At 60.3% G+C, this 25,732-nt stretch overlaps 3 protein-coding genes across 4 annotated transcripts in view; 1 reads left to right on the forward strand and 2 right to left on the reverse strand.

Annotated features, from left to right (window-relative positions):
- Positions 1–385: 385 nt before the first annotated feature.
- On the reverse strand, positions 386–7,293 carry TRARG1 (trafficking regulator of GLUT4 (SLC2A4) 1). Its single transcript, XM_066333430.1, has 3 exons — positions 6,848–7,293; positions 1,702–1,834; positions 386–1,133 (listed from the first exon to the last, which is right to left on the reverse strand). Exons 1-3 carry the CDS (start codon positions 7,235–7,237, stop codon positions 1,126–1,128), a joined length of 531 nt encoding a protein of 176 aa, XP_066189527.1. The 5' UTR covers positions 7,238–7,293; the 3' UTR covers positions 386–1,125.
- Positions 7,294–9,944: 2,651 nt separating this feature from the next.
- Positions 9,945–10,676, reverse strand: BHLHA9 (basic helix-loop-helix family member a9). Its single transcript, XM_066333429.1, has one exon. The coding sequence runs from the start codon at positions 10,674–10,676 to the stop codon at positions 9,945–9,947; it is 732 nt and encodes a 243-aa protein (XP_066189526.1).
- A 4,086-nt stretch (positions 10,677–14,762) lies between these two features.
- The window catches only part of ABR (ABR activator of RhoGEF and GTPase), a 37,623-nt gene continuing 26,653 nt past the window's right edge, over positions 14,763–25,732 (forward strand). Inside the window, exon 1 of one of the 2 annotated variants that reach the window (XM_066333440.1) lies at positions 14,763–14,807. Coding sequence is in view for 1 of the 2 variants with exons in the window: in XM_066333441.1 (XP_066189538.1) it covers positions 23,673–23,733 (61 nt within the window). In the remaining variant the exon portion in view is untranslated. Of the gene's footprint in view, positions 14,808–23,615; positions 23,734–25,732 lie in introns of those variants that run through there. The other variant, XM_066333441.1, reaches the window with a different exon arrangement.

Below are 25,732 nucleotides of genomic sequence, written 5' to 3' on the forward strand. Positions count from 1 at the left end.
TGCCCCTGAAAATCTCCTGGAAGGCCCTAAACTGAAGCCCCAGAGGGTCAGGGGGTTGAGCACAGGCAGTGGTGGGGTTGGATCACACTGAAGGCTCTGTGTGATGGACGTGCCGTGGCATCGGGGTGTGAGTGGGTAGAACAAGCTCCCCATGCCCTGGTGCTGCTGCTGGGCATTAACCAGGCTCTTGTCTCGGTGCCAGGGGTGCTGACCTCCCTTTGGATGCACAGAGAGATGTGTGGGTTCACAGGGAACGCCTGATTTTGCCTTCCAGTAAAAAGCCCACCATGGGATGGGGGTGAGGAGGAGCCTGGGGTTCTCATGCAGCAACATCCTGCTCTGCCAGCTCTGAGATCTGCCCTAAGTGATAAAAGAGCTCGTAGGAACAGACATGGAGAACATTCCCAAAGGCATGCAAATGGTCATTGTCTTTTTTTTTTCTTTTTTTTTTTTCTTTTTTTTTCATCAAAAATACAAAAGCACCCACCACATCCTCCAGCTTTGGCAGCTGCGTTTCGTTCGGAGCAGAGCCGTGGTCCTGCTGCAGCTCTGCTCTCCCTCCTCTTCCGTGGAACAGCTCTCAGCTCCTGATGGCAGTTTGAGCTTTGTTTCGTTGTTTTTGTTCTGTTTTGTTTTGTTTTCCTTGTAGAGACAGAGAATTGGACGATTTAAAAACCAACGACCCCCCCAAAAATCCAGTGACTCGTGCTGAAATTCTCAGGAGGACTCCTCAGAACATCCCCTTCTCGCCTCCTATTTTCCTCCCAAAGCCAGCTTCGTCCTGGAGACTCTCTCCTCCTCTTGCACTTTAGTTGTCTCCCCACTCCGTGAGTTCTGCTGGAGGGGAATGAGGTAGTGGCTTTCCCCCTTCTCCTCTCCGTGTGGCCTCTCCCATTCCTCCTCAGGGTGATTTTTATCCCATCCCTGGCACAGGCTCATTCCCAAGAGGCGGTGAGTTGAAGCATGCGTTCCTTCCGACGGCGCTCCAGAGCAGACTGTCTAGGGCTGCCCACCTACACTGTGACAATTTTTTTTTGTTTTGTTTTGTTGCAAGGCTGAAAGTAAAAACCCCAAAAGGAAAGTTGTCTTCCTCCTCTTCAAGGTATTTGCATGCTGAAACGTCTTCTAGGAACCTGGAAAAGAAAAGAGCGGCTTAGGGCAGCTTCCAGCAGCCAACAGATGTTTCCCTCATGCTCCTGGCTTGGCCTTTGGGTGTTTCTGAGGTCCCTGTTTGCCTGATCGTGCTGGTTTGGCAGGTAGGGTTGTGTTGGGGAGGTTCCCAAGACATTTTGGGATTGTATTTCTGGGCAGGTTGATTTTGTGTCCTGAAACCTTTCTGTTTTTACAGCACTCCTCTCTTCTAAACCCAGCCACAGGCTTTGCCAGGGCAGGGCCTTTCACCAGGGAGACTTGGTGTGGTCACCAGGGCACTTTGGACAGCACAGGGAGGGCTTTCCATGCTGGTCATTTGGGCAATGTATGTTTCTACTGGAAGGAGCCCATTCTCTGAGGTGATCTTTATGTGTGTGTGTGCAGCTGGTGATGGCCAAACCAAGCTGGAGTCGCTTCCCACTGCACTTAGGCTGGGAGTGAGGCAGGAGTGGGCTGAGGGCAGGTCTATCCTATCCCCTGGCCTGGAGCTGGGAGCCAGGTGAGGTCCCTGCTGGGGCTGGGCTGAGGGAAGGAGGAGGCAAGGGTTACCTTTGACGCTGAGTGAAATGTAGAGCACGATGATGATGGTCCCCAGCACGATGGAGACGATGCTGAGCAGCCTGGCCATGCGTCCCAGCCGCCGGGCGCCGTCCGTGTCCCCTTGCTGGCCACTGTTCCTCGACTGCAGAGACACAAAAACAGTCCCTTGAGAGAGGCAGCACCTCTAGGGGTGACTCCCTGGCTGCAGAGCCCCCAAACTGAGCCCCGTTTCCTTTCCTGCTGCTTTAATTGGCAATCTCTTGATTCCCGAGCGAAAAATGCTGGAAGTGAGGATTCCTGGTGAGGGAGAAGCATTCCCACAGCTGAGGGAAGGGCCTCCTGATCCTGCTGGAAAGGGTGAGCTGGGCGTCCTGCCCTTGGCTGGGGGAGCACCCAGCACTTAGCAGAAGGGCAGCTGTGAGAGGAGCTGTGGTGGAATTACTCACCGTGCGTCAGCATTTGCTGCCAGCCCGGCTCCTGGGATCAAAAAGCCTCCCCAAATTCATGCAGTGCCCTTCTGCTGCCCACAAAAACCCCATTGGGAAGAGGGTTTGGAGGGAGGAAAAGTGGGGAAGGGATTTGAAAGTCCCTGGCTGGGAAAGCTTGGAGTGAGGGGAAAGAGAAGCAAGGTGGGATAGGAGGAGAAGGGAGCCCAGCATCCTTGATTCAGAGGAGGAGTTGGGCAAAACCCCCCTAAACTTCACTGGGAATAGGGGTTTGTTGATGATTTAACTGCTTTGAAGCAGATATTCCTCCTTTAGGGTTGCTTTTATGTATTTAACACTTTAACATGGGTTAAAGGCTTCTTCCCCTGGCCCATCCATCTCCAGCCATGCTGCCTTGGAGGAGAAGAGGAGGATCTGGGGCAAGCTGTGGGGCCAGCAGCTCCCACAGCCCTGTGCTGTGTGACAGCTCCTCCCTTTGGAGCATGGCTGCTAAAACTGGGGAAATTCTCAGTTTAAAAAAACGAGTGTACTAGTTAAAAAGAGTAAAGGTAGAGGTGGATGAAAGCAATCCCAGTTCCCTTTGAAAAAATATTTATCTCAGAACTAGCTGTGATGGAAAGGATCCCCTGCCTCATGTTAAAAAAAAAATAAAATATTAAGAGCAGGGAGGCCTAGTCCAGCTCCAGCAATAATCATGAAAGATCACAGAGAATCTGAACAAATACTGGATGTTACTGCCCCATTTCCCATTCATCCTGCTTTAATTCCATTGCCTCTTGGCAGCACCGTGCCCAAACCATCCCCAGCCCAGGCTGTGCATGGGCAGCTGCTCTGTAGGAAAAAAAATGCAGCTTTGGAGGTTTCCATGAGCTCGTTTGGGTTTGTGTGGCCCCAGAAATAACACAGCAGAGCCTCAAACAGGCAGGTGGCTGCTTCCACTGCCCTCCTGCTCCTCTCAGGAGCAGCCCTGGGCTTCAGTGTCCCCACCAGTGACACCAGGAGAGCTCAGGACCTTGTTCCTCCCAGTCTCACCAGCAGGTTTGCCAGACCCGCTCTGAGAGCGATGGGATGCAGCCAAGAGTTATTTTCATCCCAGAACAGGAGGTGACAAAATGAAGCTTCATGGGTTGGTGGTGAGAGATGGGGAGGGATGCAGGAGCCCAGGGATCGACAGGATCCCTGCCCTGCTCACTGACAGCTCCAGCGCTGGGGATTTGGGTTTTCAGGCTCTGGTTTTTGTAACAAGTGTAATATTTTGGCAGGGTGTGGGTTAGATCGCAGTGAAATACGCAGTTTTAGCTGTCTCCTAGGCAAAATATATAGGCTAAGGGAATCTATATATTTATCACTCCAGCTTCTGGAAATGTTTACTGCTCATTTATCCCCAACAATTATGAGAAACACCTCAGCATTGGCATGTGGTGTTTAGTAAGAATTTGGTACTGCACATATATTATTCATCGGTGTGGAAGGGTTTGATTACAGCTCTCTAGTATCACTAATCCCGTGTTTTGCTTTCCACACAGAAACATTTACATCTTGTTTATTAATCGAGGCTCACCAAGGCAGAACATCTCCAAAAGGCTCGAGGGCTCTGGGGGAGTGAGTCACTGTGTGAGTGCCAAGGGACTCCCTGCTACAGCCCAGAGCTGGAAAATCTGCAGGACCTGGGGAGTGGGGGCTGTTCTGCAGCACCCGTGGGCCAGGTAAGGCTGGCTGACTCAGGAGTTATTAATTTTACCTGTTTCACACTGCTATCTGTTCCAGTCACTGCTCCAAACGTTTGGAGCTTTTTTTCCCCCTAAGTGGCCTTGTTGCAAATAAAGTCAATTACTTCCCTGTGCTAGTCCCAGGGATGGAGAAGACAAATCATCACATCCTCTTTCCTGCAATCTTTCCCAATTTATGAACTGGCTTTGGATGCTCTCTGCTGCCGTCCACCAATTACTCAGAATAAATCATTAATCCTTGACACTTGGTGTTTTCGTTGAAGGAAACATTCCAAAGGAGGTATAAATCAACTCCAGAGTGAGACAGATGGCTGTGGCACTTAAAATGGGTGAGGACAATCTGACTTCTCCCACATCTTTTAGGAATGACAGAACTTCTTTTGGACACCAAGTGCTGTGCAGAACTGCCCTTGATGTTACTATGTGATGGTTCTGGCTGGATTTTTTCATTTCCTTTCATTTGTTTGGGGTTTTGTGCTCTGGGATGTGGCTGCCCTGCTTCTTCCCCCGAAGTGGCTGCACTTTGGTGGGGAGAGGAAAGGATTCACAGCAGGAATACAGGGTGGGTGTGTGGTACCCAGCCCTGCCCTGCACTCCCAAGAGATGGATCCCATGGGATGGACACATCCTTGGCCACCACCAGTCCCACTCTCGCTCTTGGGGAGTGACCTGAACCCTTTAGAACAGCCAGATCATCACTTGGTGAGGAAAACACATGCAAGAGTCCATGGAGAAGCCTCCAGGTAATTCATTTCCATGAAACCAGCATTAACAGGAACAGGCTGGAGGGGCTAGAGCAGGGTTTTTTCCACCTCTGGCCATAGGCTCTGCTGGGATCTGAGAGCAGCTTTTGAAAAATGATTTATGAGACACTAAACTACAAAGCATTAATTTACTTTCCTCTCTGGACGCTGCTTATTACCCAAGAAGAAAAAGCTTTCATGTGCAAAAGCTTTGACTCAGGAAAGAAAAGCACAATTGCAGAGCTAAAAGAATGTCAGCACAGTTGTGGAAAGGTCCTCCTCTTTCCCCAGGCGATGGGAATCACAAAAACCTGGTTCCTGCTCAGATCTGTGCATGACCAGGCACACCTGGGCCTTTCTCTGAGGGGAGATCTGAGCCCGGGGAAGCCTTGGGGGTCACTGGGAGCTCAATTCCTCCCTGCTGTAGGCAGGTGAAACATCAACCCGGGCCCTGAGAGCTGCTGCTGCTGCCAGGAGCACCCAGCCAGAGGCTTCCTGGGAGGGAGGATGGAGCACTCCTCATCCTGCTCTGTGGAGGTCCCTGGCTGGCAGGTGGGTGTGTGGGTGAGGTGATGGTGAAGGCAGGGCCAGGACTGGAAAGGGCTGAAATTAGTTAATTAAACCACAGGACAGAAAGTGCAGGGGTGACTGTGCAGGGGCCAGAGGATGTGCACTGGCTACTGATGTGCTGTGTGTGCCATTAGCCTTGTCCTGGAGAACAAGCTCAGCTGAATGCCCCTTCTGCCTCCCCTTCCCCAGCTCTGGATGAGCCCTGGTCAGTGCTGCCAGTGGCCTTGGAAGCAGAGGGCAGCCCGATAACATTTTCTGCCTCCCTGGTCCTGCCTCCCCTGGGGTGTGACAGTCCCCCCTGTGCCTGGCAGGCTGAACCAGCTCCTGCTCTTTCCCCACTGTTCACTCTCCTCCGCGGGGCTCTTGTGGCCCAAGGCACATCCCAAGCACCCTGGAGGCTCTGGCGCCTGCAAGGGACAGTGTGAGGATCTGTTTTGCATGAAGGCTAATGTGGCTGGAAAATCCCCGTGAGAGACCTTGTTTATTACCATGGATATGCAATACCCAGCTGCTTTCCCTCTCCTTGCAGTGCAAAGCCAAACAAGGCTGGCTGGCTTCCCTGTGTGCTGCCTAAACAGGCTGTGCCACACAACTGTACTACGCAGATGACAGCTGGCACTGGCAGAAACGATGATTCCTCCTCAAAATGGAAATTGGTCTCCCTAGAGGGCTTTTTGTGGCAAGTGCCCGTGCCTGCCTTCAAGTTGTTGGTGGTTTTTTTTGGGGGGAAGTGGTGGCAGCAGGTGCCCCTCCGTGTATTTCTGTGTGGTAAGCAGGTAATGGAGCTGATTTTCAAAGAGATTTGCCTTTGTTGCAAATCAAAGGCATAGAAGGTGCTGGGTGTGTACAAGAGAGCAGCATCTGCTGGAGAAGGGGGTGGCTCTGCTTGTAGGGCTGTGCTGACTGAGCCACCTGTACCCGAGATGGGTGGGAGGCCGGGCTGGCTTTATTCTCCTCTGCTGGTGTATTTACTGAGGCGTGGGGGATGTTTAATGGGGAAATTTTGCTTCTCCAGGGCGACTACAAGAGCTGCAGGTGCAGCCCGTCCCTTTGAAGTGCCTGAGGCCAGGCACCAGCCTCCAGCCAGCGTCTCCCCAGTGCTGCAGGGCTGGGCTAGGAGGGGAGAAGGGAGATCCCTTGTCAATGCTTCGCCTCGCAGCTCCTTCCCGGGGAAGCCCCGCGAGTGGTTCTGGACCGCTGCCTGGCAGGGACCGCGCTTCCCGGAGCCACGGCGCTTCCCGGAGCCCTGCCCTGCAATCCCACCCCCCTCTCCATCTCCATCCCGCCGCCTCCCCGCATCTCCATCTCCATCCCGCCGCCTCCTTTCCCATCTCCATCTCCATCTTCATCTCCATCCCGCCGCCTCTCCGTGCGCTGCCCCGGGCTCGGCGCCGCTCCCCGCCCGCCTCCGCCCGCCCGCGCCCCCCGGACCCGCACCGGAGCGCGCTGCGGGAGCGGAGCGGGGCGGCACAGCCCGGCCGAGCGCTGCGGGAGCGGAGCGGGGCGGCACAGCCCGGCCGAGCGCTGCGGGAGCGGAGCGGGCTCCTCCCGGCCCGGGCCGGCGGTGCAGCACCGCGGACAGCTCCGCGGCGGCCGTCGGGGCGGCGGCGGGGGGAGCCGGCGGCGAACCGGGCGGGTCCGTGCGCCCGGCGGGTCCCGCACTCACCATGATGGAGAAGACGAGGGCCACGATGTTGATGGGCCAGACGGGGCAGAAGCAGGAGAAGATGGCGAGCACCAGGTAGTCCCGCGGGCGGCCCTGCTCCGGGGCCGCCGTGCTGGTGGCCGTGGACGAGGCTCTGCCCAGGCTCAGCCGGGACGGCGACAGCGGCGGCGCCTCCAGGTGCCCGACCGACACCGACTTGTAGCCGAGCCCGTGCCCGTTGCGCTCCGTCTCGCCGGGCAAAGCCGCCGTGAAGGATTTGGAGCCGCGGAGGCCCTTCTCCTCCCGGCCCTCTGTCGCCGACAGCAGCTTCTCCGTCTCCTGGAAGCGGGTGGGCAGCACCGTGCCCGAGCCCGGGCCCGCGCCCCCGGGCGCGGAGCCGGTGCTGGCCATGGCCCGGCGGAGCGGGCTCCGGCAGCGCCCCGCCGCCGCCGCTCTGCGCTCGGGGCCCGCCGCCCCGCGGGAGGCCGAGCCGGAGGAGGGGCCAGCCCGGCTCGGCCCCCGAGGCAGGATGGGGGCCGCGGACCGCCCCCGGGGTGTCCCCGGTCCCCCCTCTCCTCACCCCTTACCGCGCCCGGCCTCCGCCCGACCCGCTGCGTGCGGCGCCGCGGCCCCCGGGGATGGTGGCGGGGATGCGGCGGGGCGGAGCGGAGCGATGGGAGAGCCGGGGAGTCCCCGCCGCCCTCAGCCCGGCCCAGCCCAAGGCTCTGTCCCGCCCCACCGACCCCCCGCTCTTCCCGGGGGCTCCGCTCCGCTGCAGCCGTACGTGAGAGCCCAGCCCCGAGCGGGCTCCGCCCGTGCCGACGGGGCTCGGGGCCGCCTCCGGCCGCGGGGCTGCGGGGGATGCCGAGGGCAGCGCTGTGCGGGGCACACGCAGCCCTGCTGTGCCTGCTGTCCCTGCTGTCCCTGCTGTCCCTGCTGTCCCTGCTGTCCCTGCTGGCTGCCAGCCTTGCCCCAGGCGGGGGGGACATGCGACACGGAGCAGACCCACGAGCCGCTCGCGGCTGCGGAGAGGGGCTGGAGCTGCCCCGGGTCTGGGCAGGGCTGCCCGGAGGGCGGCGGGGTCTGGGCGGTGTGTGGGTGCCCTCTGGCACCTGTGGCTCCAGCCGCTCTGGAAAGCATCGGCCCCGGGCACAGGGATGGGGGAGGCTCTGGGCACGCTGTGCCCTCGCTGGGTGGATGACCGTGGTGACACCACAGCTGGGGACAGGGACACCAGAGCGGTGACATACCGCGTCCCTGCCTAGGATCTGTAAGGCAGAAAGGGTGTTGGTGCAGTGTGAGTTACATCTTCTCCATCCTTGGGAAGCGGGGATGATGTGAGGGGCAGGAGGGAAGACTAAACCCTCAGAGCCTGGATGCCCGGAAAAGATGGATGTTCCCCACCCATTGTGCATTATGCTTCAGTTCCAAATTTGCCAGAGGTTTCCCTGGCAGTGAGTGCCATCTACGGGGCACACCCAGCACCTTCTGCCTCCCCGAAGAGCCTTCAGCCAGCTGGGACCTGCTGCCCAGCCCTGCCCGGAGCTTTTCCCCATCCTGCAGCCTCCAAACAGAATTAGGAGCCGCAGTTTGTGATCGTGAATCTGAGAGCAGAGGGGTGACCCTGCTCGGGAGGGTCTCACGGGGGTTTGCCTCCCTTCCACTCCTGCCTCTGTGACCATCTGTTTCCATCTGCCTCCCTTCGGCCGACCACCAAAGCCGGTGTGGGAAAACACGGAGATGCAAATTCGGGAGGAGGAGGGAGGGTTCCTGACTGAGTCAGGGTGTCACTGAAACACTCTTCGAATGCTGCTGTTGCTGGGCTCTCCCTCCCCGTGTGAGGGCTGCTGACAGGGCAGGGCAGAGCCGTGCACTGCCCCAGGGAGAGCCAGAGCAGGGAGAGCCACCCAGAGCAAGGATGCTGTAGGGAGAAGTAGGATTCCCTCAGAGGATGTGGCTGCAGGCCTTCCTCTGGCAAAGAACACCTGTCGGAGGCTGCAGCCAGGATCCAGCCTCACACCATCAGCACTTTAAAGAGGCTCCTTTGCTGAGCAAAGAGCTCTCTCTCCTGGCTGCCATCAGTTTTCCTCTGCTCCTGGACCAGCTCCCTTGTCCCACCAGAGATCAAGGAAACAGGAGGAGATCCCGGCACTCAACAGCAGGAGGTTGGGATGGTTATCCCCAGGCAGGGAGAGAGCTCAGACTGCCACTGGAATGTTGGTAGCCCTGGGGTGGGAGCAGCGGGGCTGGAGGAGCTTTGCAGGGCTCAGCACTGCGGGAATCACAATTTGTCCTGTCCAAAAGTCTGCCAGCTGTGGTGTGTGTGGCCGTAAATCCCTGCCTGATTCCTGCAGCAATTCCAGTTTGCCGAGCCTTGGGCAGGAGGGAGCCCTCGCAGCTGATCCAAGCTCTCTAAGCCAGAGAGAAGGGACAAAAGGGACCTTTTCAGTAAAATTCCCCCTTCCTCCCCTCCACGGGACTGGCTGGGATCGCGCCATTGGCCTGTCCCAACAGAGCCACTTCCCTGGGATCAGAAGGAAACCGCAATCGGATGGGTGGGTTTTATGAAAGCCGACATCTGTCTCCCCTCCCGGCCTAGCAAATCTGCCAGGCACAAACGTCTGTACCAATGAGCTTAGCGTCCAAAGTCCCAGGGCAGTAACCTTTCCCTGCTCCTGCTCCCCTCCTTCACCGGCGGGAGCCAGAGCCACCCGCCAGCCAGGGGCTTTAGCGTCATCCCCACGGCCCATCTGTCCAGCCCACACATATTAACAGCCACTGCCCTGCTGCTGGGTTTGGAACTCGTGTTTTCTCGCAGAGCAAGCAAGAGAGAATAAATAACAGCGGCGATCAGCAGCAGTGAGACCCCGCGACAGCAAACACGGAGCTGACACTTCCAGAGGACTTCCCACCTCCCGCAGTTTTCCCGCAGAGGGGAGACACGCAGCAGGGTCCTGTACAGCGTGTCGGGGGCTCTCCGAGCTCGCCAGCATCGCGGCTGAGCTCCACGTCCTGCAGCGCTTCTCTCCCTCCCCCAGCAGTCCCTTCCCGCTCCCCACATCTGTCCCACGGCTCCGATACCTCCGGGACCACCGTCCTGCCACCCCAGGCCGGCAGGTCAGTGGATGGGGAGGCACTGCTGGTGTCCCCAGCCCTGGCAGTAGCCCAGCTGCCAGGGGACAGCCCCGGCCGGGGTTTCCTGCGGGCTGCCCGTGAATCGGTGCTGGCGGAGCGCGGGGATCCCGCCGCCGTGCCAGGCGGGGCTCGGCGCCGGCCGCTTCTCCTTCGGGCTCTCGGGGTGATGGAGCTGCCTCTGAGGGGAAAACCCAGCGCAGAGAGGGGACGGAGGGCACCGTGTCCCTGCAGACCCGGGCTCCCAGGGCAGCTGGGGGCGGCTGCCCTTCAGCCCCGGTTCCTGCGCAGGGCCCCCGGCCCGGGCGCGGCACTCGGAGTGGGCGCAGGGCCAGCAGCGCCCGGCGCCGTGCAGGGACAGCGACAGAGCCGTGATCCTGTTGATGGCCCGCCGGAGGGTCGCGATTTTAGAAAGCCTTTTGCCGCCGAGGTCGTGCTTGAGGGCCAGCCGCAGGGCGTTGAAGGCTTGGTTGTAGTCCAGAATCCTCTTACGCTCTCTGACGTTGGCAGCCATCCTCCTGGCCTTGGAGCGCGCTGGCCTGCTCCTCTTCCTCACCTTCGTCCCTTCTGTGTCCCCCGGGCTGGAGTCTGCTTCCCCGCCTCGGGACACCCACAAACCCTGCCTGTAGCACGCCTGGGGCGCGTCCCCCGCTTCCAGCTCCTCCTCGGAGCTGTCGGGCTCTGGCCCCGCGCCTTTCCCCAGGGCAGCTCCGGACATGGCAGCGGCAGGGCGAGCGGGAGAGGCGCTGCTGCGATCCTGCCTCCCGGGAGGTGTGGGTGACACTCCTCCAGGGACGGGCAGCCGCCCCTAAAAACCTTCAGCAGGGCTCGTCACGTGGCTGCCGCGACCCTCCTCACCTGCCGCAGGTGAGAGAGCCCTGCCTGGTCCCTGCTCTGAGCGTCAGGCACCGGTGCCACCCTGGGGTGCCCACAGCTGGTGGTGGGATGCTCACAGGCCCCCGGGGAAAGCACCTCCACCAAGCACACGTTGTTGCAGGGGTTGTTTGGTGTCTGCTGAGAATTTGGGCACTGCAGGAGCTCCCCCGCGCTGCTCTGCCCTCTCCTCTGCTGGCCAGGCTGGTGGCTCACCCCGGGACAGGCCATCCCAGGGCTCGCCGTGGGGCTGTGAGGCAGAGCCCCGTGGGGCATCACCACCCTGGCTCCTCCTTCCCCCTGCTTATGGATCCTGCAGCACCTCTGTTATTTCTCAGCTAAAGGGAACAGAAGCACCAAGTTGTGCCATTGCTGAGGAAAGCAGCAAGTCCTGTGCTTGGGTACAGGAGAAGACATAGTCCCAGTGAGCTGAGAGCACCCGTGGGGACAGGGGAGGTGGGTGCCTGAGCAGGAGCAGACCCCGGCAGCGCAGGAATGTGCAGGGCTTGGCACGCCTCTGCCCTGCGGAGCAAGAAGCAGGAATGTGGCAGGGGGGATTTGGGCAGGTGATAAAAGAGCTAAAGTGCTACCTGCCTGCAGAGCCTTCCTGTCCCTTCCCAGCAGCCTGGGGGCAGAGCTGTCTGGGCTGGCGCTCCCGGGCCTGCCCGGCACTTAACTTGGGGAAGAGGATGCTGAAAGCAGCTCCTTGTTTCCTGCATCCCCGAGCTGGTGGGATGAGAGGCTGGCCAGGTGCAGCAGGTCCGGAGGCCATGGGCAGGGCCAGGTCCCCAACCTCTGAGCACTGAGGGACAGCCACGTGTGATCGCCCATCATCTCATTAGCGAGCAGCTGCTAAATGCCTTCCTGTGCGAGGGGTAATGCTTTGAGAAACGGCCCGGGAGTGCTTCTGACTAATTGTTGGGGTGTCTGGTGCAAAAACAGAGCCCTGGGAGAATGTGTCCACCCCCTTAATCCATCCCTTCCTATCTGGTCATCCCAGCTCATGTCTGATCAACAGCCACTATTAGTGGGGGGTTATTTGTCTATTGCCCTTCTCCTCTCCTGGCTCTTTGAAGCTGGAGCTAATTTAGGTGCCTTTGCTCCAGGAACCCAATAAATCAGGAGGCAGAGCCTCGGGGACAGCGGAGGATGAGGCAGCAGGACTTCAAAGGGAGGTGAAGCTTGCAGATATCTTCGAGCACTCACCTGTGCTCACTATGAGCCTCTTGTTCTCCCCAGCATCTCTCTCACCTCCCAGTCTTCCTCTGCCGGGGATGGAGGCTCCCTGACCACTGACTTACCCAGCGAGTCAGCTTTGGAACGCTTGAATGCCAGCAGCACACAGATGTCACACCCACTTAGGGACGTGTCTGTCTAAAACCCAGCTAAGCAGGACAGATCCCTGCCACGGGGATGTCCTTGCTGGTGTTGGAGGTCAGGAGGTGCAGTTCAGAGCAGACACAGAGGTGCCTGAGCTGGGTACAGAGGCAGTCCCAAAGCTGTCCCCATCCTGCCCACAGCCCCTGGGAGATCCTTGGGAAGCACTGCCAGGCGTTCTGGGTCTCTGGGCAGCCCTGGCTGCAGGGATCCAGCCCCAGCTCTAGGAAGCAGTCAGGGCCAGACCATAAATCACGGGGCGACTGATGGCACCTGTAATTAGCACATCCCGCTGGGCCATCCCCACCTCATCCTGGGCGCTTCCGACCGACGTGCCCATTACAGGTTGGGAGGTCAGCAGGAACGCCCACCCAGGCCCTGCTCCCCCGGTCCCTGCTGATTTATCACTCTCTCCTGGAGAGATTTATGGGCTGAGATGGGGAGCCAGAAACGTGTTGTGAGGCTCTGCTGGGCCCATCTGCCTGACAGATGATGAAAGAGCCGTAATTATCTGTCGCCACACATATATCAGGCCATTCACGGCACTCCCCAGCCTCCAAGAAGGGGTTTGGCCCGCGGGGACTCCCCACCTCCCAGCCTGTGTCACTCTGCACTGGAGCACTGCTGTGTGCTGGGCACCTGCCCGTTGTCACAGCTCTCACAGGTCCCACAGCCCAAAGGTGTGCTTTGGGTGTGCACCCCTAACACTGCCGCTGAGCCAGGCCTGAGCTCCTGCAGAGAGCCCAGAACTGGCTGCCACATCCACGCAAACTGCTGATGCTTCCAGGTGAGAGCTGCTGGAGCCACCTTGAGCACAGCCCTCACTGGAGGGCAAACCCTGGCGGAGTGAAGAGGCGGCTGGCACGGCCCGGGGGGGCTGCCCAGCTCCATCCATCCCCCTTGGGAAGGCTGCCCCAGGAGGATGGATGTGCCCGAGCAAAGCAAGGGAGCCTGCGGCAGGGAAGGGTGAGAGGCTGGGGGCTGGCAGGGAGGGAGGTGCCCGTTCCTGGTGACGAGGGGAAGGAGGAGGAGGCGACTCTTGCGACACAGCCCGGGCCCGCGGGTAAATAAATATAGGGCGCTTTGTTCCTGCTGGGCCACAAGCGACACGGGCTGGTGAGTCATCCATGCCCAGGCAGCCACCCTGCAGGGCACAGGAGGAGGCAAGGACACGCACTGAGAGGCCTGGAGGTGCCTGCGGGTGAGATCCCTGCTCCAGCACCTCGCACAGCACCAGGGAACAGCCCTGCCCTGGGCACAGGTTGGAAAGCCACATCCCGTGCAGCGGGAGTGAGCCATGGGCACGTGGTTAAACACAGCGCGTGTGGCAGGCAGTGGGCTAAAGGCTTACCTCGGCCTTCACAGAATCCCCAAGTCATTCTGCTTGGAAAAGCCCTCTGAACAAATCCAGTCGTTAACCCAGCACTGCCTTGTTACCACTAAACCACTAAGTGCCACATCCATGTTTATTGAGCATTTCCATCAGTTTCCTGAGCAGCCTGTTCCAATGTCTGACCATCCTTTCAGTGAAGACATTTTCCCAAATACCCAATTTAAGCCTTGAGGCCATTTCCTCTTGTCCTGTCCCTTGTTCCTCGGGAGCAGAGACAAACCCCCAGCAGGTTACACACTCCTTTCAGGGAACTGCAGGCATTCGCTGCCCACCGCAGGAGCCTGTGCCTGCTGCTCCATGTGCCCGGAATGGATCACCCGTCCTGATGAGGGATGGCAGAATTCCACTGGCCAGAGGATGAGGATGGCACACAGAGCTCTGCAGTGAAGGCCCGGGCACGTGGCAGCTGTGCAAGGTACAGGAGCCACCCCACGGCCCAGGAGCCTTCAAGGCTCGGTTGTTCCCGGCTCGGGGATCTCCTGGAGTGCGTGGGATGGATTCTGGCACGCGTTATCATGTTGTTACTGCCCTGAGCTGCCGGCACCGGGCATTCCCTCGCCCACATCCCCTTGCCCGCAGCTCCTCTGGGAGACTGGAGAGGGCAGTGGGAGTCTGTGAGCTGCGGGGGCGCAACACCCGCACCCCGCTGGTGTCCCCATCCCATCCCGTCCCTCCGCCGTGTCCCGGGGATGTCCCTCCGCCGTTCCCGCCGCGGGCCGCAGCCGGGGCCGAGGCGGGGGGCGGTGGCAGCGCTGCCCCCGCCCCGGCGGGGCCGTGCCGTGCCGAGCCAGGCGGGGCGGGCCGGGGGCGGGCACCGACGTCAGGCCCCGCGGCGGCGGCGGGGGGCGGAAGGCGGCGGTGCCGGGGGTAGGGGAGGGGGAAAAAGCCGGCTTCGGGGCGGGGGGATGGCGGCGGGCGAGGCGGCCCGGGCGGACTTCGCGCGGCACTGGCAGGCGCAGTTCCCGGGGGAGCCGGAGCCCCGCATGGAGCTGGGCTCGGTGCGGGCCATGGAGCGGGAGCTGGAGCGCTGCCGCCGCCACCTGCGCCGCCTGCAGCGGGCGCTGGCCGAGGAGCGCTTCAAGGTGGGCTACCTGGAGGCGGCGCTGGCCCGGGCCCCGCCGCCGCCCGCCGCCCCCCGGCCGCCCGGCAGCTCCCCGGAGGGCGGCAGCGCCGGCAGCTCCGACGCGGAGGACGCTTCCTCGGCAGGTGGGTGAGGAGGAGCCGTCCCCACGCCGCGCCCCAGGGGACGAGGGTGTCCCCAGCCCCTGCCCCCAGTCGAGGACATCCCCGGCCCTGGCGCTGCCTGTCCTGCTCTCCCGTGGCCCCCCGTGCCATCCCGAGCCCCCCGTTGCCATCCTCGCCACACGGCTGCTGCGGTCCCGTGCTGTGACTCGGCATGGGACCCCCGGAGTGTCCCCATCACGCAGCCGGGAGCATCCCATGCCGAAACGTAGTAGAGAATGGCCGAAGCCTTTTTGCCATCGCCATGGAACAGCTCGTGCCGTCCCCCGCCCTTGTGCGGTCCCTGACCAACCACTAAGGTCACCCCGAGTCCCCGTGTCCTCCCTGTGCCGCTGCCAGGGACGTCTCATGCCAAGGCCCCGTCCTCGGGTGTGTGAGGACGGTGGCTGGCCGGTCCCCTGCAGCTGGCTCGTGGTGATGGGCCAGTGGCCCAAGAGCCACCCCTGAGGCTGGGACACTGCAGAGGAGTCACTTCCCCCCGCCGTGACCTGGCTGACGGGAGCACCTCAGCTCAGGTGACACCCTGTGACCTCCTGCGGGGAAGTCCTGCAGGCTCTAAAGCAGAAACACGCCGGGGTGGTGACATGTCCCCGGGCGTTTTTCTAGGTGGATTGAGGACAATGTTATTTCGCAAGCGGCTGGCTGTGTGGTGGCACTGAAGGCACAGCCAGCTAGCGCTGTCAGCCGTCACACTGTCCTACTTCCAGCGGCCTGGAAGTTGTTATTGCATCAGCATTAAACCCGGTTCAAACACAGTCCTGGCAGCTAGGGAATGTCACTTTTAATGCTGCTAATTCTGCAGCTGACTTGAGTTAATTTTGTTCTTGCTCAATTGTTTGAGGTGGTGGTTTTCCCCCAAGGCTGTATCGTGCTGGTTTAAGATTGCCTGGAGAGCAAGTGCTCTGATGTCAAATTATGCTTAATATTTAGTTCATTTATATTTATTGCATTAGCCTGCAGTGCTGGAGGAAGTTTCCATTTCACCCTCCTGAGCTGCCTGGAGGTGAAATGTCCAAAGAACGTGGCTGCTCTCAGTGTTGTCACCGTGCTGTGCCGGGCTGTAAGTGTGAGTGTTTGTCCCCAGTCAGCCGTGGGAGCCTGTGCCCAGCCCTGCGGCCTGGAGCGAGGGCATTGGGAATGCTGCCTTCAAAGGGCTGCTCCAAGCCCCTCTCCAGCTCCCAGCAGCAGGCACGGGCTGTGGCTCTTGGAGTGCTGCTCTGTGGCTGAAGTGGCCCGAGTGCATCAGAGCGACCAAGCGCAAATCCTTCTGATTTACGCTCAGACCTGCGTTTTGTTTATATCTGGGTTATGTTCCTGGAGGTTTCCAAAGCCAGGATGGTGCAAAGCTGCTCTCAGCTTGGTGGGTGATGTTAAAGGGGCTTCTCTGAAGCACAGCACAAGCCCCTGAGGGTCCTGGCTTCATAACTTGGAGGGGTCCAGCCCTGCACCACCCTTTGAGACCTTTGCAGCTCCTGGGGGTGAGTGTTTTGGCAGAACTTTGAAGCCCAAGGTTACATCTGCTGTGGTTGAATGTGGCCTCTTCCTCCTCATCTTCTTCCTCCTCCCCTAAATGTGTCTTCCTCAGGGTCAGCAGCTCCAGCACTCATCAGAGGAGGAAGCATGGCTGGCTCCTTGCCCCGTGACATGGCTGGGCTCTGCCCTCCCCAGCCCTGTCCTGAGCCTTTCCCAGGCATCAGCATTTTCTTTGTTGGGTGTTAGAAGGGCCCCTGTGTGCACTGACTGTGCTGACATTTAAGAGCAGAATTTGAGAGTGCAGTAAGAGGTGTGCAGTCATTGCCTGGATCCCCCTTTCACAGATAGTTGGTTAACCTGGTACTTCTGTTGTTTTCTTCTCACTTCTCTATGTTTCAGATGTAATTGAAAATTCCTGATTCTGGTGCTGTTTGCTTTTCCTGCCAGCACTCTGCTGGTGTGTAACCCGGTTAGTGCTGCTCTGCCTGGGCCCCTCAGTATTTTTATGTGAATTTTGGAGCTTAGTGGTGCTGTGGCTGTGGCTGAACACAGTCAGTCCCCAGCGGGATCGGCCTTGGGGAGCACCCTCTGCACAGCAAGTGAAAGAGTGTTGAATATCATCTTCATGAGAATTACCAGGGAAATGCAGTGTTTTCCTTTAAGTAGCTTGTGATAAATCTGATTTAAAGCGAGGCAATCTGCACCATGCCCCTGTCTGCGGCTATCGCACGAGAGCGGGTGCGTGTGACAGCCAGATCCATGATCCTGGCATCCGAGATAACGCCCGTGCCAGCTCACCCGGGACCAACAAAATCCCAGCCTCAGCGAGCAGATGGCTCAAAACGAAGCGTGGAAAGGACTGAAATTCCCCTCGTCTTGGCCGTCACCTGTCCCTGTGGCCAAACACGCAGCTGGCCCCGCAGCTGAGTATGCGCGGTGCCGGGGTGCCGCTTCCATCTCCTCCCATCTGCCATGGAAGGGATGGAGGGCTGTGGGTTGGTGCCAGCCAGGAGAGGGTGAGCTGAGCAGGAGATGGTGCTGGTGGCCCAGAGGAGGACGTGGTGATGCTTGGCGGAGATGCTTTGTGCCCGGCAGCCAGGTAGCGCAGCAGTGGGACCAACTCGGTGCTCGGTTTCCTCGCTTTGTCCTTGGGAAGCGCAGAAAGAGGCTGGCTTTGCCACGGAGCTGAAGCTTCTCTGGAAGGCTGTGGGGTTTGGGAGCCTCTGACCTGCCCTGTGCAGCGCCCTGCACCCCAGAAATGTGAGCTCTGGGGTGGGGAGCCACTGGCATAGCTGGAATAGTCCATGATGGCGTGGGTTGGATCTGGTTACAGCAGGATGTGGCGGCTGCAGGATGTGCTGTAAGTGAATCCCCAGCCCTGTCTTTAGCTGGAATTACAGTTTCTCTCACGGAAAGGTTCTGGAGTCACGTGGGCTCTTCTCCTCACTCGGCTGCACTGCCTTCACTGGTACCTTGGGAAATGGGAAGGGAGCTGCTGGCAGCAGTGGGTCCTGCCTCAGAGGGCGGTGAGCACAGAAAGGCGGCGGTGTCAGGGTGTGCAGCAGGAGGGCTGAAATGGGGAAAGGACCCTGGGGCATCTGGAGTTCCTGGGGCATTGGTCACCTCGCTCCTGCATGCCCAGATGAGGGCTGGATTGGCATGGGTGTCATACTGGGGGCTCCTGGCATGATTTGAGTAAAGTCAGGGTTTGTTTTTGCTGCTCCATCCCTGCTTTCAGCTTGTGCTGCTGCTGCAGAAGTAGCACTTCTGTCTGTCCCAGAAAAACTCCCTGCAGCTATGGAGGTGATGGGGCAGCTCTGTCCTGCTGTCCCAAGCTGCACTTAGAACCTGCTGGTTCCTCGTCCCTTTCTTGGAATATTCTGTAGAAGCGGAACGGAAAATGGTGAGCAAAGTCCAGAGTTTGTCCTGGAGCATCTCTTTCTGCATGGAGTGGGTCATGGTGTGGAGGAGGGGAAGGAATGGTGATTCCACAGCCCAGGGAGATTGAAATGTTGCATGGTCTGTGCATCTATCTCTCTTCCTTCAGCACCAGGATGGGATCTTGGCGCTGAAGCAGGGAGGTGCAGTGGGGACAGCTGTGTCTCCCAAGAGCCCACCTGTCACCTCTGTGTCCTTATATTTCATTTTGAATTTTTTACTTCGTTATATTTCTCCATTGTTATAACGTGCTTGTTTGGCTCTGAAGAGGCTGCAGGTTCCTCCTCTGGCCAGGGCAGAGTCTCAGTATTTAATTTCAACTGCTCAGGCGAGGACAAAACCGCAGCGTGTGTGTGTGCATGGGCCTGCTGGGGACCTTTGAACTGTCTCCATCTGCTCTGGGGCCCGACAGCACTTGGGGAGGTGATTTCTCTCCACTCAAACCCCCCTGATGGCATTGTGACAGCAGCCCCTGAGTGATGTGAGGCTGCTGCCTGAGATGGGGACTGCAGGGTTAACTCTGGGACAGGTTGTCACTGTTAGAGACGATCATAAGTAAATGCAAAGTTTATGAGGCTGGAAAGCCTTTGAGTAGAAGAGTTGGAGTTTAAAGCTTTAAGTGAGAGCACTCAGTGCTGCTTGTTTGAGTTTGCCCTTTGATGGGCAAATAGTGAAGGGCTTGTAAAGGAGCTGCAAGAGCAGAGGGGAAACCTGTGATCAGCTCTGACTGTGGGCAGCACCATGGCAGCAGCTGCATCTCCTGGGTGGGGCAACAGCCCTTCCAGATGCCAGGGCCCTGCAGACAAGCAGGATGGGTGCACAGAGGGCTGAGTGTCCCTGTCTGTCTCACTGGGCAGGGGTAGTCCCCTGGCATGGCAGTGCTGCTGCTCTCATTAGCACAGAGATGCCAACATCCCTCCTGGAGGAGGTGGATCTTCATGTAGCATCCCTGTGTTCTGTCAGCTGGGCACAGTCCCATTGGATGGGTTTTGGCCCCCAAAATCTGGGGCAGAGCCGATGCTGAGCTCCTCCAGCTCGGCAGCATTCAGGGCTGGGCGCTGGTGCTGGGCTGCACCTTCCCTCTAGAAGGGGAGGAGGGGACGGAGTTTGCCCTTCAGTGCCAGCAGTGCCAGGGGCTGTGCCCACCATGAGGACGGGCACTTCAGCACAGAGCTGGCCCCCAGGCTCACAGTGGCTGCTCGTGGGTGATCAGTAGCCCTAGGTAGAAGCAATGGCAGCAGCAGGGCAGGCAAGAAACCCTCATTAGGTGGCTGGATAGAGGCAGAAATGCCCTGCGGGGCCTGAATACATTTGCATTGTAAGGCTATTGAAATCTGCTTGGGGTTTGTTTTCTTTCTGTTTCCCTGGGAAGACACTTCTGTGCAGCGGGGCTCTTTGTTCCTCGGGTTCCTCCTCCCCTCCTGCCCAGCCACGCCGCCGGTTGGGATCCCAGTGGATGGCTCTGCTCTGTCTTCTGCTGGATGCTGTCTGCTGTGGCCAACCCTGCAGCAGCGATCACAGGGAGAAGCTTTCCTCTGTGCTGGCAGGGATTTCATATTCTCTTGGGTTAAAGAAAGGAGCCTGGGCTATCCAGGGCAGCTCACTAAGTGTCCCTCCATCCCAGAAAGTGGCACCTATGCCCTCTTGGATTTTCCTCCCGCTGAGGTCACCTGGAGCAGTGGCCGGGAGCCAGCCCGAGGGAACACACAGAACTCGCCCCATTCCCCAGAGACATTTTTGGGCAGGCTTGGCTTTCCCACCCCAAATGACTTTATCAGTGTTTGCTAAGCAGGATAATTGGCGTGTGTAGATCAGTAGCAGCAGCACTTCTTGGCTCCCTTGGCTGTAGCCGGAGCGGAGCCTGGCCAGCCTAAGCAGAATCCCAGAGGACTCCTGCAGATCTGCCTCCAGATAAGTCCCAGCTGTAAAGTTCAGGGATTTTCTGGCAATGGGGAGACCTTTGTGCTGGGACAGGGCTTTCTGCCGTGGATGGTTTTTGTTCCATGGGTGATTTTTGTTCCGAGGCTGTGAACCAACACCTCCTCCTCCTATTCCACAGCTCCTGTGCTGGGGAGCAAACCTGGCCCAGCCACCTCAGCACCAGGCTGGGGGAGAGGAGCAGCTGGGGCTGTGGCAGATACAGCCAAAGCTGCCTCCTTGCAAGAGAACCACGATGCAATAGCTGGCCCAAGCCTTCACCTGAAGTACAGGGCTTTTTCTGACCAGCCACCACCTTTCATTCCTTCTCCATCTGGTATTTTGAGAGGCCAGAAGCAGTGTTGCTGTGGCTGGGTCTCTGTCCTCCTGCCCATGCTTGGCTCTGGCACCCTACTTGGCACTGCCCTGAGGGCAGGATGCTCCAGGTGACTGCCCTGTTCTCCTGGCACCTCTCAAGTGTGCCCCAGTGAGTGCAGCTTGGGCCTGATGAGGCACAGGCCTCAGGGGTTTGATTCCACAGGGGAGTGATACTGGAAGAGAAGTTTAGTGCTGGACTGAGGACCTGCTGTGCTCCTTGGCAGGGAGGCTGGAAACATTTTCATTTATTCCTCTCTTCCCTGTCTGCAACCTCTGGCAAGGGGAGAGGGAACCAGCAAGGAAGAGCCTGGACCTCCTGAGAGCCCAGCAGAGCAGGCACTGGAGGAGCTGGGGAAGCCAGGCTCTCCTCTGGCATCTCCCACCTCAGCCCCAGACTCTGCAGCCCATGGCTCCAGCACACACAGGCTTTTCCCTCTCCCAAACCAAAGCACTCTGGCTGCTCTTTCAGTCCTTAGCTTCTTTAGCCACTTGAATGCTGCTCCTCCCAGCCTCACTCTCCCATTCCACTCTTGCTGTGGGAAAACTGCCCCCAGTGTTGGAGATGCAGGTGGCTGTGGAGCTGTTGTCTGGTTGCTGCCAGCCCTGGGTGCCCATCACCAGCCCTGGGTGCCCATCACCAGCCCTGGGTGCCTGCCACCAGCTCTGGGCAAGCACTTGGGGCTCCTGCAGCTCCTGTGGCTGCGACTGGAGGACTCTTGCACAAGAGCCCAGAAATAGCGATGCGTGGGCTGGCGGGCAGGGGCTGGGCAGATGCCAGGCAGACAGCCAGACACCAGGCAGGCTGTGCAGGGCTGGCTGGTGGTGGGGAGGGATGGTGGAACTCGGCTCCTGCCTCAGGGATGCTCCCAGCTGGAGCTGGGGGCGGGTGGCGTGGGTTGGGAACACGGTTGGCAGCATCTCCTCACCCAGGACTGGGCTCTGTCACCGAGGGCTGATGGGTGCCAGGGTGTGGGTGGGTGCTCCCCCCCAGCCACGGGGAGAGGGAGGAAGGTTCAGCCGCCTTTGCAGGTTTTGAGGTTTTATTGTTGTTGTTGTTGTTGTTTTTGCGAAGGTGAAAAGGGTGTGAAAACCGAACTAAAAATACAGGCCAGCAGTTTGCTGGGGCTGGTTGGTATGGGCTGTGCCAGGCCAGCTGCCCAGGTTAGTGGTGCAGCACAGGGTGGCCCCGGTTTGCCCTGCCCAGGATGCTCACCCAGCTGTGGGGCACTTGCCTGCCTGCTCCTCCTGGCCGTGGCACTGCCAGGACGTGCTGTGTGGTGTCAGGCTGGGGGTGGCCATCCTGGGGATGGCTCCAGGAGGTCTGGCAGCTCATCCAAGTGCTCAGCTCATGCCCTGTGTCGGATAAAGAGGCGGATGTGCAAAGTGGGCGCGGAGAGGCTGGTGCCGTGGGCGGGAGTGGCCAGGAAGTGTATCTGGCTGGGGGGAAAACGTGGAAAAGCCCCTCCCTGCCTGTATGCAAGGAGCTGTGCATGGAAAACCAGCTGCCTGCTGCCCCCGCGGCTCTGCAGCCATGGTGCTGAGGATGAGCAGCTGCACCTTGTGCTGGTGCTGCTGCGGGGCTCCCCAAGACACCAGCGGAGTGTGGTTTCCTGCCATGAACAAGGCTGATGCTCTCAGCTGAACCACTGTCACCTTCCTGGCAGGGCCCCGTCACCCTCGGGCTCTGAGGGGCTGGGGGGTGCAGGGGTGTGCGGTGTGGAGGAAACTCTCCATCCATTGAGGGACAAAGCGAGGACATGCTCAGCTTGAGCCAAAGCAGCAGTGAACGGGGGAGTTGGTGGGGGATGGACAGCAGCAAAGACTGTCACATCGTGGCCACCCTTGGGCACTGCCTGTGCTCATGTTTTGGGGACGAGGGGAGTCTCAGCCCCCCAGAGTACCTGAGATGGGGCAGGGGAAGGGAGATGGCAGCTGCAGGGCTGCACCCTGTGCCCCTGACTGAGCACAGTGACTCAGCCCGTGGGTGCAGGAGGCTCTGGATGTCCTCGCCCTGCCAGGGCTGGACGCAGCCCCCAGGCAGGCAGGGCTGTGCTGGGAGCACCAGTGGCTCCTCATCCTGGATGCCAGGTGCCAAGGGCTCCCCGTGCTCCCCCAAAATGCTACATCCGAGCCCGTCATGGACAGCCCTGGCAGCGGGAATCAGGCGGTGGCAATGCCCTGGCAGGGTCCCCTCAGGTCTCCCACCCACGTCCTGGCACTGACGCTCTGATGGCTCTACCTTCCCTGTGTGGCCAGCAGAGCATTCTCCCTCCTGCCTGGCTGCCATCTGGCCCCGGAGCCCGGCCCCGCGGGCAGGACGCGGCCGAGGGCGCTGGCAGGGCACGGGACGGGGCAGCGGTGCGGGCACAGCCCGAACCAGGACACTCTTTGCACTTGAACGCTTGGCTGGCGCCCTGACATATTGGGGTTGATGACTCTGGCACTTCGTATTTCCTTTGGCTACATGCAGCTGGGGAGGGCGGTTTAACCCCTGCGTGCCCACGTTCTGCTCCGCCTGCCCCAGTTGTGTGGGGCAGGGCTGCTCCCGGCTCCTGCAGGCCCTGGTTCCCAAAAACAGGGGGAGCGGGGTTGGGAAGAGCCTGTGCCCTTCAGCCGTACTGACTGGAGAGGCTGGGGAGGTTTTGCTGCGAAGTGGGCACAGCATCCCCAGGTCACAGCAAGGAGATCAGTCTGTGCTGGAAGGGGTGATGGAGCCAGCTCCCCCTTTCCTCCCGCTCTCCTTGGGGTGGCCGGGGGGGACAGCCGCATATGCTGCCGTGCCACCACCATCCCCTCCTTGTCCTCCTCCTCCTCCTCGGCGGTCCCCAGACCCCTGCGGAGGGTCGGCGTGGCTGCGTGCGGGGGGACGCCGAGCTCGGCTCCCCCCCGGCGAGGCAGGGGCGGGAGGCGGGACGCCGCTGCCATTGCCATTGCCATTGCCAGGCGGCACCTCCTTCCCCGGGCACCCTTGGCAGAAGCGCGGCCGTGTGCCCGGGCAGGCGGCCGTGGCCGGCTCTGCCATCCAGCCCCCGCCTGGGCCCGCGGCCCCCCGCCTCCCGCCCGCGCCCGCCGCCTTTGTTGTGAGATGAGAGCGGGCTGAGCGCCGGCACAGCCCCTCCGAGCATGGAGCCGCTGAGCCACCGCGGCCTGCCTCGCCTCTCCTGGATCGACACCCTCTACAGCAGTACGTGGCCTGGGCTGCCGGGGGGGCGAGGGGGGCGAGGGGCCGCCTGGCCCCTACCTGTTGTGTAACGCTGCGTCGCGCCGGGCAGGGATGCTGCGCCGGGAGCCTGGGCTGCGCGTCCCAGCCCAGCCCGGGCAGGGGGCTGGCGATGCTGGCAGCGGGTTGTGCTGCCCTCCGTGAGCGTCCCGCGTGTCCCGGTGGCGGCACGGCGCTGGCCGGGATCGGTCCGGCGTCCCCCAGGCTCGGGGGGCTGCGGGAGCGGGATGCGTGGCGGTGGCGGTGGCGGTGGCGGTGGCCCCGGCGCGGTGGGGCTCGCTGAGGCTGGAGCAGCTCATTCCCGACAGGCGGCACTGCCCGCGGGGGGCTTTGGGGATGGGGATGCTTTTTGGCCCCAGGTCTCGTTGCCGTCCCTGCTCGGCGGTGGGAAGGCTCCTCTCTCTCTCCCTCCCTCTCAGCCGTGATTTTCGCAGCGAGCTCCAGGCGCTGTGCCGGCGGTGCTGTGGCAACGCGGTGCCGGTACCGGGGGCTGGCAGCCGGCGGGGCCGGGGGCGTCCTGCAGCAGCCCGGGGGCTGCGGGTGTCCCCGATGCCGCGGACGGGCAGCAGCGAGGAGCGAGCCCCGCAGCCCTGGTCTCATGGCAGCTGTCTCAGCGGGACGTGGCCAGGGGATGAGGGGGCTCGGTCACAGGGTCCCCGGTGTTATTTTGGGGGCAGCGTTTGAGCTGCGTGGGCATCCCGGGGTGGGGTTGGAGGTGCAGGGTTGAGCTCGGAGCCTGGCGCCGGTGGGGCAGCGAGGTTTGGCACGGGTGCGTGGGAAGGTGGGATGCTCCGGAGCATGCTCCATGCACGGATCTGGCATCTGTCATGCCCTAGAGGGAGCAGGGGCCGCCAAGGGGCACGTTGTGTAGGGCCGAGCCGCCTCCCCCAAGTTTTCCAGCCTGAAGCCTCTGACGTCCACAGCCAGAGGCCACATCCAGCAGCAGCAGCCCCGGGGGCTGGGGTGGCTGTGCAGGTGTTTGGGCTGGAGCCCAGGGGCCACATCCAGCCCCAGCCTCTGCACTTTCCTTCCCAGCCACGGCATCTCTGCAAAGCCATGGCTCTGCCATCCTAAACCCTGCTCCAGCTGCCTTCCCCAAGGCGTGGGGGAGGCTGCTTGGCATGCCCATGTTTTGGGGGATGCAGGGCAGGGTAGTGATCACACTGGGTAGGGTAGTGATGGTGTGGAGGAGATGCCGTTGTGTTGAGCCACCCTTTAGCAGAGGCCCATGGAGGCAGGTCCGAGGCCAGCTCACACATCTGTGTTGTCATGGTGAATTTTCACCCAGGCACAGGGAAACCGTGGCGTTTCCCCAAAATCTCACAGGCTCTGTGTGGATGTTGGGCTTTTCTTGGAAGTGAGATGGAATGGGAGAGCATTGGTGTGTGCCCACACACTGACGGGGTGTGGGGAACAGCACGTGTCCAGCTGGAAATGCCACCCTGAGCTGCTGTGACTGTGCTCTATCCAGGCTGGGCAGGAGCCAGCTGCTGCCCTTGGCTGAGCTCTCTCCTGGGACCATGGTGCTGGCAGCAGCCTGGGTCTGCCTGGTAAGATATGTGGCAGAAAAAAAAACGTTTTCCTGGGGAAAATAATCCCTCATGGGGATGTGTTCCTGGCCCTGTCACCCTGCTGGGGCCATGTGCCAGCTCACAGGGCCTCTGCCCTGATGGGTGTCAGCATCCCTGGGTGCAGTGTGGGCTTGGATCCAGCTCAGGGCCCAGGGCAGTCAGTGGGATTGGGGCTACAAGGCTGTTTCAGGTCGGGGTGTCCTTGCCCCCCAGAGTTGCTCCCCTGGGCCAGGCTTCCTTCCTTCCTCCCCTCCATCTCCATGCCTGGGGTACAGCAGGAGGATTTCCACTGCTGCTAAAAATCAGGAGCAAAAATAGCACTGGGTTTTGGCACGGGCACAGAACAGGCTGCAGGGGCAATGCAGCTGTGGGGGAGGAGGAAGGGAGGTGCT

Source organism: Sylvia atricapilla, chromosome 20 (assembly GCF_009819655.1).
Source record: "Sylvia atricapilla isolate bSylAtr1 chromosome 20, bSylAtr1.pri, whole genome shotgun sequence".
In the NCBI taxonomy this organism is placed as follows: Eukaryota; Metazoa; Chordata; class Aves; order Passeriformes; family Sylviidae; genus Sylvia; species Sylvia atricapilla.

Bases quoted from the DNA above. Each gene is read 5' to 3' on its own strand.
- BHLHA9 (XM_066333429.1), bottom strand. From the start codon at position 10,676: ATGTCCGGAGCTGCCCTGGGGAAAGGCGCGGGGCCAGAGCCCGACAGC.
- TRARG1 (XM_066333430.1), bottom strand. From the start codon at position 7,237: ATGGCCAGCACCGGCTCCGCGCCCGGGGGCGCGGGCCCGGGCTCGGGC. The intron at 1,835-6,847 runs GTGAGTGCGGGA...GTGTCTCTGCAG, and splicing joins CCCTCGTCTTCTCCATCATG to TCGAGGAACAGTGGCCAGCA.